This window comes from Balaenoptera physalus, assembly GCF_965194825.1.
Source record: "Balaenoptera physalus genome assembly, chromosome: 4".
Classification (NCBI taxonomy): Eukaryota; Metazoa; Chordata; class Mammalia; order Artiodactyla; family Balaenopteridae; genus Balaenoptera; species Balaenoptera physalus.
In genome coordinates, this window is record NC_138891.1 from 76,204,213 (window position 1) to 76,217,680 (window position 13,468).

The 13,468-nt window shown below is 46.6% G+C and overlaps 1 protein-coding gene across 10 annotated transcripts in view; it reads right to left on the reverse strand.

Annotated features, from left to right (window-relative positions):
• Nucleotides 1–13,468, reverse strand: part of KALRN (kalirin RhoGEF kinase) — a gene marked incomplete at its 3' end in the record, with an annotated part of 654,541 nt that overhangs the window by 45,321 nt on the left and 595,752 nt on the right. For all 10 annotated transcript variants that reach the window (XM_082458482.1, XM_082458476.1, XM_082458483.1 and 7 more), the window contains 9 exons: nt 10,815–10,881; nt 8,849–8,952; nt 8,598–8,667; nt 8,189–8,275; nt 7,242–7,334; nt 6,781–6,831; nt 5,833–5,910; nt 2,532–2,717; nt 1,989–2,160 (listed from right to left, as the gene is read on the reverse strand). In XM_082458482.1, the coding sequence (XP_082314608.1) occupies nt 1,989–2,160; nt 2,532–2,717; nt 5,833–5,910; nt 6,781–6,831; nt 7,242–7,334; nt 8,189–8,275; nt 8,598–8,667; nt 8,849–8,952; nt 10,815–10,881 (908 nt within the window). The remainder of the gene's footprint in view (nt 1–1,988; nt 2,161–2,531; nt 2,718–5,832; nt 5,911–6,780; nt 6,832–7,241; nt 7,335–8,188; nt 8,276–8,597; nt 8,668–8,848; nt 8,953–10,814; nt 10,882–13,468) is intronic.

Sequence of the window (13,468 nt, forward strand, 5' to 3'; positions counted from 1 at the left end):
GTGCTAAAGTGTTTGAAAATAGTATGTCTTCTTAAATAAGCTGCATAGAAAGTCTGTGCTCTTCCACCAGCCTCAATCTGCATAACTTAGGTCTTAGGATCAGGAAAGCTGTGCATCTTCGGATAGGGTTTGTATCTGGCTGATGGATACAGTGTCTTATACCTGGTCCTGTTTTTTTGCTCTGTTTGCTGGGGAACTCATAGACAAATGTGTGCCCTACCACTAGCAACTATACTGCAGTTTTGGGGTTAGAGCCTAATTTTAAGTTATACAAGTTATACAGTTCTGGGTTCCAGTTCTTGTTTTAGCACCTACTGTTTTTGTGACTTTGGACCAGTTTCTTAACCTCCCTGAGCCTCCTTTTCCTCACTTGAAAAATGCAGGATGATATTACTTAGCTTTCCACACTGATGTGAAGATTAAGTGTGGTAACACATGTGAAATGGTTTGCATCATGCCTCGCACAGAGAAAGGACTCAATGTATGGGAGCCGTTATTGTTACTCAATTATTTCTGGTTTCAACTTACTGTCCTACCTTATTTTTCTTTTGTCCTGAATTGATGAACTCAAAAACCTCATTCCAGCTTAGAATCTATCAGAAATTCCAAATAGAATGTAATTTAATGAATGTATTGTATACAAGCACATGTTTTTGCTTAAAATTATTTTATCCATAGAAGCATTAATTCAATGTTGTATACTCAATAACTGTGAACTATGTACAGCTTTCATTACTATCCCTCAGGACTGGGCTGGTGTTTAATTTTAGACTCTTTAGAATGAGAAAGAACTCTAGAAATCACTTAGTTTAGTTTTTTTCACCAAACTGTTCTACAGTTGGGGGACCAGGGGCATGGCCCCCAAATACTCTCGGTAAATGTGTAATTGTTTTGAAGTCTCGTGTTCTATCTTAAAAAGGCAAGGCATTCTGCTCCATAATCTCTTTTTATCTGTTTTAAAATAAACACAACTGTGTTAAATCCCTTACCATGGAGTACAATTGATACCTGGTAATCTCACAAGGCTCTCTAGTGTTATCTAGAGATAACTTGGGGTTTGGCAGACCAACTCAAATTCCCCTTTGCTCCCAACAGAGGCGATTGCTAACTCTAAATTTCAGTAATACCTTGAAACTTCCCCGAACAGACTGACGAGTACACAGAGAATGACGCTCTCTATGGGAGGCGTGCCATGCTCTCCTGCTTCCAGTGCTGCAGAGTAGGTCTTTCACAAAAAGAGCCAACTGAGGCCCAGAGAAACGTCATGACTTGCCCAAGGTCCATCCCCACAGCACTGAGTTCCATGATAACACCCAGCAAGTGCTCTATTTGCATCATTTGAAAGACACCAGATTCTAGACTAGAAAAGGTGACACACCCAAGGGTGGACATGTATGCGTAAACATGGGAGCACATATGGCCATACGGTACTCCTTCAGGTCCATAGGGAGCTTCATTCTCTGTGTAATTGACAGTTTGTTCTGGGAAGTTTCAAGGTATTACTGAAATTTAGAGTCAGCAATCACCTCTGTTGGGAGCAAAGGGGGGATTTGAGCTGATCTGCCAAACTGCCAGTTATCTCTAGATAGCACTGGAGAACCTCTGAGATGACCAGCCATTAGCTACTAAATGGAAAAATACACGTCACTGATAGCTGGCCCCCGAGACAAAGAGGACGTGCCCATCTCAGACTTTTGCCCCAATTATTACCAGCTGGTAATAGTGGCACAGGGCACATCCTCTATGTCAAGGCTGCAAGAGATTATTTCTCCTTTTGGAAAGATGGCCTTCTTTATCATGCCCCATCTGCCCACTTGTGTATTCGGGTTCAGAAAAATTCTACACGAAGTGTTTCTGAAAACTACAAAGTTGGAATGCATATAAATGTGATCGGGGCTCATAACTCACCCTGAGCCCAGACCCAAGGAGGCTCAGAGGTGTGGGGTCCCCTGAAAATGGCCCAGCAAGAAGCCAGACCCAGTACTCACCATTTAAGAAGTCTCGCTGTGTTTCTAAGACTTGATTGATGTCCTGCACCCAGGCCTGCTGGATATCAGCGTTGGCGGCTTGCAGGATGACCCTCTCCGAAGTCTCCCTGTTCATGAGTGCAAACTTGCAGGGGTCACTGTCCACGTTCTCCTCCAGGACCAAGTAATTCATCTGGAAGAAACCAAGATGATCCTTTCCATACGAAGCAGTTTAAAAAAATCAACAACATATTACAGTTCCTCAGAGTTTGTATTTCAGGAAATGTTTCCAAAAATGTGCCCTGAATCTAATAGGTTAAATACTTTGGTTTCTGTCTTTGAGTGGACGACATGATCTTGGAGAACCTGCAGGATCATGTTAGAGACTGGCACCGAGCCTGTCACTTTTTCTCACAGATAATCAACCTTCAATCCCGAAGGTTACTAGGCTGAAAGATCTTCAGTGTTCTGGACCCTCACTCGTGCCAGTGTCTCTGTCTTAGGGAAGTGGCTCCCCCAGTGTGACTCTTCCTTGCCCCTTCTCGTCCCCGCCTGGATCCTCACCTTGATGCTCCTTTTGAACATGTAGCCTGGGGTGAGGGATCCCTTCCTGAGCAGTTCACTGAAGATGACAATTTGCTCAAAGAGGAACACACGCCTCTCCTTGGTCCGCGACTGCATGCCGGCATCCAGCTCAATCACGTAGAATGTATCCTGCTGCAGCAGCTTGCCCTGAGCCGTCAGGGTGCCCTGACGGAAAGAAGGACTGGGGTGACGTAAGTGAAAGACAGGGAGATGACCACAATCCTCTAGGTCACAGAACCTCCCTCTGTGGGGACATGGACAACAGACCTGGCAGCAAAAGCCTCGGGCTCTAGTAAGAGACTGAATCAGGGCCCACCCAGCCATCTAGGGCAGACTGTGGCCACCTTCCCATTCACACAGGGCCCTGGAGGGAAGGGAAAGAAGGCTGTGGAACCACTAAGAAGCAGCTCCAGGAAAACACCAGAAGGAAGGTAAAATTATTAGCTAAAAAAATGTTTGGGGATTATGCTGGCCCTTCTTGTTTTTTATTAAAAGGAGAACAGAAAGTAGATGATGCTGGAGCTGGAAGTGGCCTTTCTGTCCTCGGAACTCTGAGAGTTGTGCCTGTCCGGCCCTTGTGGACAGGACCTGGGTTGCTAACCATGAACCTAGAACCAACCTGGGACCAAGGGAAGTGATGGAGGCCGGCCCACAAAAAAAAATCAGACGAGTCAGGCTCCTTTCTTCTATTATTTCAGGATGGGGAAATTCTGAGGTCCTAGTCTCCTGCTACAGATCAGCAGGTACAGTTGAGATACTATCGACAGGTGCCTATATTTCAATGCCTCCAGTTACCAGATCACTTGACACTCAGGGTAGGAGGTGGAGCCTATCTGGTTTGCCAATTCTAACCAGATTTTCAGAAACATCGTCACATCTTCAAAGGGAATATGGCCTAACCCAGCAAGTCTTCACGGATGCTCTTGCTTTTCCTACTGTTTTGCAACAAGAAGACACTGGCATCTGAGATAGTGGCCAGACAGCCTCCTCTGAACTGTACTCTCAGGTGACAACTTTTGCCCTTTAGTGCAAATGTGGCCTATTCTCTGTATGTGATGCCTTATTCCAAACATTACCCAACACACAGGCCATTTTCCTTTCATGCTCCTGAGAAACGCCTGCCCTCTGCTTGGATTGTGGTTCCTTACTGTCAAGGTCAGCCTCCAAACAGGCTTATCTCTACGCTGGTCCAAAGTTAATATTAAGCCAGTGACCAGCTCTAAAAGCTCTATTAATATTACATAAGAGCCTGACCCATGAGTTTATAGCCCTGTCAATGCCAAAGGGAAAGCCAGAGGATTTAAAAGGGAGAGAATCTAAGGGAAGGGCTAACTTCTCCCTGACCCAAAGCCACGGACTTCAGAAGGAATGGAAGTACGTTCATGGTCCTTCCCAATTAGCTGAAGGAATGCAAAGCATATTCTCTAAGGCTTGATGAAAAAAGGAGATGGTGGTGTTCGATTTAAAAGAGAAAATAATTCCACCCTCCTGTGTGTGGCCTTCCGTGGACACACGAACATGCACAACACAGTTCCTGTGAAGTCTGACTTGGGTCAGAAGGTACATCAGATGCTGTTCCTCCTGTTAGTGGTCAGTTCCTCCAGAGACCAAGAGAAAGTCAAGTCAGACTCCTGCTCAGAAAAACACAGGGACACCAAGGATGAAGAGCAAAAGGAATTACTTTTGTTCAGAATAGGCTCAGATCTGGCATAATTCCAAGGGAACAGGTAAAACGTCATCTAGCATGACTAAAGGAACACTGTGTGAGAACTCGGGGTGAATTTCTGCTGCATGACCCTGCTTCTCGAAAGCCTCATGTCTACTGTGGAGAACAAGAACCTGTGAAAAAATGAACAGCAGAAAGGACCCTCCACATAGTTCCTGGTCACAACAAATCAATGGAAATCAGACAGGGACAGCAGGATGGGCGGCAAGGGCAAAAAGGACAGAAGAATTTGGCTCAAGACCATCATGAATCCAACTCATTAACCCAAACCTGAATATAGCATTTCCTAACTTTACTTGTATACCAGTCTGCCTTATGTCTATTTTATTCTAGTTTGGCCAGAGAAAAAAAATGAATAATGAAATCTTGCAGGATTGCTGGGAAACAGGATTAGAAGATCCACATCTTTCTCTAAGGGGCTCAACAACAACTAAGCACCAGTCAATAACTGCATCAGTTCCAGTTTTATCATATTAATATTTAAAAGAGATTATGTTTAGTTAGAAGTTTGGATATAAATTAATAACAGCCACTTATTAAGTTGAAACCAGGAAAGTCAATTTGCTCTTCTAAGGTTCACTGTTATGGGTTGAATTGAATCCCCTCTCCAACTTGGATATTGAAGTCTTAACCCCCAGCACCTCAGAATGCGACCTTATCAAAAGACAGAGCCTTTACAAAGGGAATCAAGTTAAAGAGAGGTCATTACGGTGAGCCTTAATCAAACATGATCGGTGTCTTTATAAAAAGGGGAAATTTGGACACAGAGATATGTACAGAAGGAAAACGATGTGAAGATACAGGAAGAATGCCATGTGAACATGAAGACGGCCATCTACAAGCCAAGGAGGGAGGCCTGGACAGACCCTTTCCTCACAGCACTCAGAAGGAACCACCCTTGCCTACACTTTGATCTCGGACTTCTAACTTCTGGAAATGTGAGATGATAACATTTCTGCTGTTTAAGCCACCCAGTCTGTGGTACTTTGTTATGGCAGCCCTAGCACACTAGCATATTTGTTGAAATCCAAACCTTGGGTACATCTAGCTGTTTCTCCCAAGACTTGATTCTTCTTGTCAAAGAACAGAAATGTGCACTGTGATGTTTTAGAGCTTTAAACATTCGTTTAACTAAAAAGCCAGCCACTATGTGGACCTGTTTACTAGAACCACCCTCTCCAAAAAAAAAATGTTCCATTTTCCCTCTGGTTCTACTCCCATCACGTAGTCCTACTCTCCCTCACATTCCCGGCATTTCTCAAGCAAGAAAGAAAAGGGAAGAGGTCACTGGCAGGTCCATAGCTATAAAGAATTTGGGGTCTTTCCAAGGCCCTTGCAATCCTGACTGCAGCTTGGTTGACTTCCTCTGACTGCCCTATCACTGGAGGTCCTAAATAGGTGCACCTTCCAGGCCTGTGATTCGGAGGGGCCCGGGCACAAGGGCAAACGTGGTGAGTGACAGAGGCAGAGAACACGTGCACAGGACTTCAAAGGGAAGCCTGGGCTCCTGCTGCCCTGAAGGGAGAGGGCTAAGAAGCCTTCTTAAGGGCTCACCTCAAAGCCCTGCAGGCGCCCCAGATTCATCATGTCGTTGCAGCGTTTTGGAACAAGGCACATTAACTCCACTGCTTTCTGTGGGAAAGAACAACAGCAGTCAGGACGGGGAGCGGAACTCGGGTAGGGGGCTCGGCAGCTCCATGCTGGAAGCCAGGGGCCTCCTGGGGGCTCCTTGACCCTAGGAAAGGACACTGGTCCCTGCTGTCCACTTCAGAGGAGGGAGGGCTTTCCTGTTCTGAGTTGGGGGGTGTTGGTCATCCGTGCAGGGGCTCCACGTGAATCAGTGACCACACGCGGGGAGGATGCTACCCAGCCCATCCTTTTCTTCACCTTCCCACTTCTGTTTATCCATTTGCTTTCCTTCTTGCATTTTCTTTCTTCTCTTTGTTGCTCCCTGGCTGCCGAAGCAACAGCTTAGCCTTGCTTGTGAAATACTAGAGGTTTTAACCTAAAATAACCTGCCAGAATGGTCTGTAACCTCTCTGGCTTAAAATAATCCCCATGGTGACATTGTCTCTAAGGACTTCACTTAGGGAGTAATCCTCGGGGACGGGGGAGGGAGTGAAAATGGAATTATTTATATGTCAGCCTCAAATAGTACCTGGATTCATGGATAAAGCTGCACAATGAAACACCCAATCTCTGCAGGATGTTAGAGGGTTCAAATACCACCCTTTCGCACCACATGTCACTGGGAGCCACAAGGAGGACATGAGCGGGGCTAAGCTCTGGTCTGGCCCAGGACCGGATTCTCAAAAAACGTTCAATGTGCTCCTTAATACTTGCCACTCTACATCCTGCTGGGCAGCTGTTTGCAAGGGGCTCTTGCTGTCTGAGAGGAGCCAGCCTGGACTCTCCATTCCCCAGAGCCCATCTTTCCCCTTTAGGGGCAGACATCCAATACTGTCCCATAAGAGCCACCAGCATTACAAGCAGAAAACTCACCTCGATATCAGAACACTCCAAACCAGCCTTCTCGCTGTATCTCAGGAAGTCCTAGCAAGTGGGGGAAGCAGGGAGAGTGAAACCAGTTAGGAAAATAGAGCCCTATAAAAAACGTAGCATCGTAAAAACGAAGATGACACTCAGGAGACTTTCCTTCCTCACAGAGATGGCAGTGCTTTGTAGTAGCTGAGATATGAAGCTGTGAGTCATGGTGGACGTAATCACACAGAGAAAAGCCCCAGAATAGTCAAAGATTCAAAGCTATGGGAAAAGGGCGGGAGGGGTGAAGGGGAGAGAAAGTGTGTGAATAGGGACAAAAGGGGAATGATGACAAGAAGGAAAGGGACAAAGGACTGTCAAATCTCTCATTTGCTTCATATTTCTGTAAGACAAGTCAAACTAAATGATTTTAAAAAGTAAAAAAATGATCAAATTTTAGGTTTTACTCACAGCCCTCTTACCTTGAGGAGCAGCTGATATTTCGTTATTCTCTGAATGGGCTTGATAAGGAAGTCGCTGAGTGTCAGCCTCTGATTTATCTCCTGTTTCACCTCCTGGAACACAAGGGAGCTACATTAGGGGAAAAGGAACCAAAGGATTGGGGTGCTCTGGATAGGGGTTCAGAGGCAAGGACGGCAGGTCTTGGTGTTTGCCAATAAAGGTTTAGAATCTTCAAACCACGCAATGGGTAGAACTGCCTACGCAATAGCTCATTTTGTTATTAACGACAAAGCACACCTCACCATCACCTTCTTACCTATCAAGCTCTGCCACACTCTGTGTCCTTACCCCGGTCCCAGGGACAAGCTAGCATGGGTGTTCTGCTCTCTCTGCCACACCACGGCCAAGTCAGAAATGAAGGGCTTCCCCTGGGACACCACAAGCCTACGGGCTGGGCCCTCGACTCAGATCTGCAAACACTCAGGCAAGGGCTCTTTCCAGGTGATGGTGTTGCCTCTCTTCCAGCAAAATAAACACCTCCAGGTTGGGGCAGAACAAACACTTTGAGGTGCTTGCCGGGCCTCTAGGAACGGGAGCAGAGGCTACGTACAAGGTGCTGTGAGCACCTCCGGGAGAAGGGTCCTTAGCAAGCAGCCTCCAGGGCCCGCTGAGGAAGGGCGTGGGCACAGTGGGCTCCGGGGTCACGGAAGGAGGACCGGAGCTTCTGCAGCGGTCTCTGCGTTACAGAGTCGTTCTGCCAGCGGGGGCTCTAAAAGCGGGGAGGAGCTGACCAGAACTTAGCCAAGAAGCTAACGGCTCTGTTGAGGCAGCCCTGCCTGTCCTGAGGGATGGACAGTGCCGTGAGGGGGCCGCGTGCGGACGGATGACGGCTGGTGTTTGTGAATGGGGCGGCCCCGGCCTGAGCGTCTTGCCCGCACCGTGGTTCAGCCAAGCCCGAGCAGCTTACTTCAAAGTAGGCGTCGTACTCAGCGACGATGTACTCGGAGCGCGGCTTATTCTGGCAGTACCACACGTAGATGTGCAGCTTCCGCTCCTGCAAAGGCAGAGGGAAAGGCGCTCAGGCAGCTGTGCCTTGCGCTGCATCATCTCAGAGTGCTAAGCTGGTCTACGGGCGGAGAGACAAAGGACAAAGATGTGGCCCATGCTCTGGGGATGCACCAAGGAGGCTAAATATCAAGGACAAAGAGTAAACACAGGGGGCAAGAGCCCATCTTCCAAACTGCCAGGAAAGAGAGAAAGAACCCCAACAGCTCAGAGAGGGATGAGAAGGGAGAGCAGAGGAGGGAGGGATAGTAAAATGCATGCAAATGAGCCTGGTGGCAGGGGGAGCGGAGGGGCCGCAGGGCAACACTCACATATTTAATAAAGAGCTGTGCCAGTCTGTCTTGCTCCTGGATACATTTTTCCAGTTCACCCAGGAAAACACTATTAAAGGATGGAGAGAAGAGAAGGAAGGCACATTCTTCAGAACTGTATCATTTCTCAATGGTGAGATGAATGGCACAAGACTCTCCCCAAACCCCACCCCTAAGGTCAGACACAGGGGGAGGAGAGGAGAGTCCTGGATTCCAAGACCCCCTGATCCTCAGGGCAACGTAGCACTTACTCCTTATGCCAATCATAAATCTGGTGAATATTTCCAAACACGATTTTATCCTTTCCTCGCATGTCCTCAGGGACACCTTTTTCTTCTATTCTCTTCATGAAGCCCTGCGGGGCGGAGGCAATGGTGAGTAAAGCATTTTCACGAGGAGGCTTTCTGGGCCGAGCCCCACCCTGCAGCCCCGTGGAAGCCCTCCCTGCGTGTAAGGAGGAGGGCAAGGGCTTCCGTGGTTTCTCCGCACTCAACCAGGACTTCACCCTTGTGCAGAGGGACAGACAAAACTTCTGTGAAGTTCTGGGTCCCTTTCCTTGTCTCCAGCCCCCGTAAGAAAGCAGGACAAAGAAGAAATAGTTGCCTGTTCTTCTCCCATCTCCCAATCCAATTAATTACGTCTTTAAAGGCTTAAAACTAGATGTGTTTGACCTAGAAATAAGTCTTAATATGTGAATACTTTAGATTCTGTAAAGTGCTATCATATATAATCTTATCTCAGTTTTAAAATCAGGTTCTGAGGTTGTACCAGCATTTATCCCCATCGAAAGATGAGAAAGCCAGTGCATGGGGAATTATGTGATTTCTCTAAGTCACACCACTGATGTCTGACTTCCCTGGACCTCAGTCTGCAGATTCCCAAGCCTTCCACTTCCAGGCTAGACTGCTTATGGAGGCTGCTACACCCCTAGCTGCCCCCATCCCACCTTGGAAAAGAGGATAACTTTCCACAAGTTAGAATTCAAGTCTTCTATATGCCAGGCTAGTCTGTGTATCCAAGGTTCAGGACAGGTAAATACGAACCCCTAAATCAGCAGACTGCATAGGATGGGGGCTTACAGACCCAATGTAAGGAACCAGCAGGTGATTCAGATATCAGGCATTCAGTTTTTAGATTTCACATCCTGTCGTTTAAGATGATTAACAGCAGGGCTCTAAGGCATCTAAATTATCCATTTACTTTCTTAGACTTTTTCCTCCAAGTGTCTAAATCCCCCTAAAGTAAACTCCTATGGAGAGAGCTGTTTTATTTACTATCAAGTTGACTTTTAACTGTGCACCTGCCAATCTTGCCTTATTGGTGGTTTCTTCTTTGTCCTCTTGGTAGCAAACTAGGGAAACATAGAAGCCCCAAGGTTTCACTAAGAGTGACCTGCTTGACTTGCTTAGTGCCCACGGTGGCTCATAACTGAAGAATATATGTCTGTATATTCTTATATTTATGGTTAGAGATATATATATATATATTTATAACTAGTATATATATTGGTTAGATACCAATGAAAAGCTCTGGAGACAATAACTTGGTCACCTAAAACAAGGTGAAATGGATTCAGGTCTAACTAAGAGGCTGCAACATTTGGGGCCCTACCCTCCTCTAAATCTCTCATAATATTTCAAGGGGAAAAGAAAAAAACTTACCTACATATTCTATTTGATCTACTACCATTTTTAGTTTCATCTCTACAAATACCCAGGGAGAGTAAAATACATACTGTCAAGTTAAATCACCATGGGGCCGGGATTTCCCTGGTGGCACAGTGGTTAAGAATCCTCCTGCCAATGCAGGGGACATGGGTTCGAGCCCTGGTCCGGGAAGATCCCACATGCCGCGGAGCAACTAAGCCCGTGTGCCACAACTACTGAGCCTGTGCTCTGGAGCCCACAAGCCACAACTACTGAGCCCACAAGCCACAACTACTGAAGCCCGCACGCCTAGAGCCCGTACTCTGCAACAAGAGAAGACACTGCAATGAGAAGACTGCGCACCGCAATGAAGAGCAGCCCCCGCTCGCTGCAACTAGAGAAAGCCCGCGCGCAGCAACGAAGACCCAATGCAGCCAAAAAGTAAACAAAAATAAATAAATAAACAAACAAATAAATAAAACAAAACCAAAAAAAACACCAAAGGGCCCAGGTAGGGTCCAATATGCCACTGGTTGGGTGACCACAGACCCGCCCTGGGCCATGTACTCACCTCTACCACAATCCCCAGATCCTTGACATAGTCTTTCTCTGTCTGTACCAGTTCATTCAGGACAAACCTGAGCAGGAGATTAAGAACAGTGAGGGTTCCTCTTCACTGTGAAGCAAGAAATCTTCACACTGAAGGTCACAGGAAAGTTACTTCGGCGTCTCTATGACAAGACCACCCAAACCCACGCTGGGCACCCTGGGGGAGGCGCTGGCTGGTGCCCTCTGGATGAGAGGCCCCCGCTGCCGAGGAGCTGAGGGCACCGGGGCTGAGAAGGCTTCCCCAGATGGCAGCGAAAGCCAGAAGAACCATGCTCACAGCCCAGCATCTGTCTTCCTCTTCCTTATGCTTCCTCCTCCCTCACCTATAACTGAATAGCTGTACAGACACGAGGCAGAAGGAGTAACAGTCACTGGGGCAAAACTGAGTTATGAGAGCTTCGAAGCCAAGGGATCAGCATGAGGCTTTTCCTCCTTCGTGTCAGCTCTGTTCTTTGCTTAACAAGAAGAGAAAGACATTTGTCTGATAAGCAACCTTTGGGCCTCAGAGACACTGTCATCAAGTGAAGTGCTTGAGATACAGAAGCTACAGTTATTCAGATAGGCGTCCGTGGTAACTGGCCTGCAAAAATCCCCCGTCAAGGCCAGAAAGATTCCCTAATCACCCCTTTCAATGCGGCCACGTCCCCATCCCCACCAGATGTGGGATTTAATCACTACGAGGACATTTACTTTCTTTCTTGTTAATGATTTCTTCCTCTTAGAACATTTGCTTTTGTGCCAGTTGCTTCATCTGGCTTTTCTCAAGCTTATGAGAAGGTAAGTACTTAAGCCCTAGTGTATGTAGATGGAAATACTGAGGCAGTATCGCCCAAGATGACAACGTGAGAAGCAGAGCTGGGATTGGAACCCAGTTGTACAAGAGTCCAAAGACTCTGCTCTTTCACTGTCGCCCGCTGCCTGGTTAAACTACTCAGACTGGCTCTCTGGAGTCCCTGAGGCGTCAAACCCAAACACTTCTTTCTTCCTGTCCAGACAGTAAAGAGCTGGACATAAAACACGTATGGCTGTGCACAGGGGCAGGGTAGGTGTACGCAGCTGAATGGAGTCTGATTTGCATTATCTAAGTTTGAAAGAGTTTAGCCCGGAGCCACACAACTGCATTTTTGACCCGAGTGGCAGAAGGGATCAAGTTCTAGGATGTCAAAGAGGGGCCCCAGCCCAAGGGTAGTAGCCGTTCTGAACCCAGGAAGCAATTCTTCTGAAATTCTTGTCCATACAGCACAGAGAAGCCACCGAATCCCCGGGCCTAGAGCCTCAGGGCGATGGGGAACACAGGCTTCTTTATCAGCACGCCCAACGCTTCCAACCAGCTCCCTCTCTCTGATACACACAATTATGTGTTTCAGGCCACAGGAAGGAACCGGCAAGGCCAAATAAAAGCATTTAAATGTATCTTTAGCATGGTCCGAGTTACCACTTGGAAGAAAGTGGTAGAAGAAAAACCACAGGAAAGTTAGAGTGGGAATTTGGGGCTAGAAGGGCCTTCTGGAGATGAAGTCCAGCTCTCTGCCTCTGGGTGGTATTTCTATGCTAAGCTACCTGCTGACATTGAAGGGTGTCCTGGGCTTTCCAGCCTCTAGGGAAGAGAATTAGACTAGGTGCTGCCAGTGGACCTAGCATCTCCTCCCTTGAAGAGCTGATGAAAAACACTTGGAGAGATAATGACACATTAAAAGACATTCTGAAAAGGCACATAAAAGATTTATGCTACAGGCATCTCAAGGCAGTACACAATCAATTGCCAAATAAACTGAACTGACAATAAAGCAATTTTTTTCACGTTCAGTTCTTATGAGTAAAGGTTGTTTACAAAGTAAATGTTATTCTTTGGTCCAACTAAACTTCTTCCAGCTACAGGTCAGACCTACTTCTGACCTCTGTCCTTCACAATGGTAGGGAACGGCTGGTCTTCCACAGAAAATCTCTTACAGCCTTTGCACTGGCTGTTGCTTGTGTCGAGAATACTTTTCCTCCATGGCTAAAGGCTAGTTCCTTACCTCCTTCTGGTCTTTGTGCAGACCACTTTGGTCAGAACCATTTAAAGCCGCAACATGGCCTCATCCGTACTCCCGATCTCCCTTACTATTTTTTCCTTTTTTTCCAGCTTCTAACATACTACATGATTTATTTTAAATTTTGTTTATTGTATGATTTCTCCCATTAGAATGTAAACGTGTCACGAGAGCATGGACTTTTCTTTTGTTGTTATTGTTTGTTTTATTCACTGCTGTATGCCAAGCACTTGGTACGTAACAGGTGCTCAACAAATATTTGTTGAATAAATGAGTGGCTAAAACTTGAAGACAATTAAGTCCATTCTTGGCTTTTTTCTTCTCCTGGACAAATAACTGTCTGTTTACATCTTCTCTCCATGGAGCTCTCATTAAACCTTTTGAGGGCTTACTGGGTTGAGTCTCAGTTCTCTATCCCTTCCCAGCCTCCAGCTTCACATGGTGTTTACAATTAAACACCTTCATATCCTCTCTTTCATCGTGACCATAAAGTATAGCAGAATAAGGGCAATATACAGTAAAAGGAATGACTCATTCTAACACCTGGATTTTTGGGACACTGCAGGATGTGGAAATATGTGGA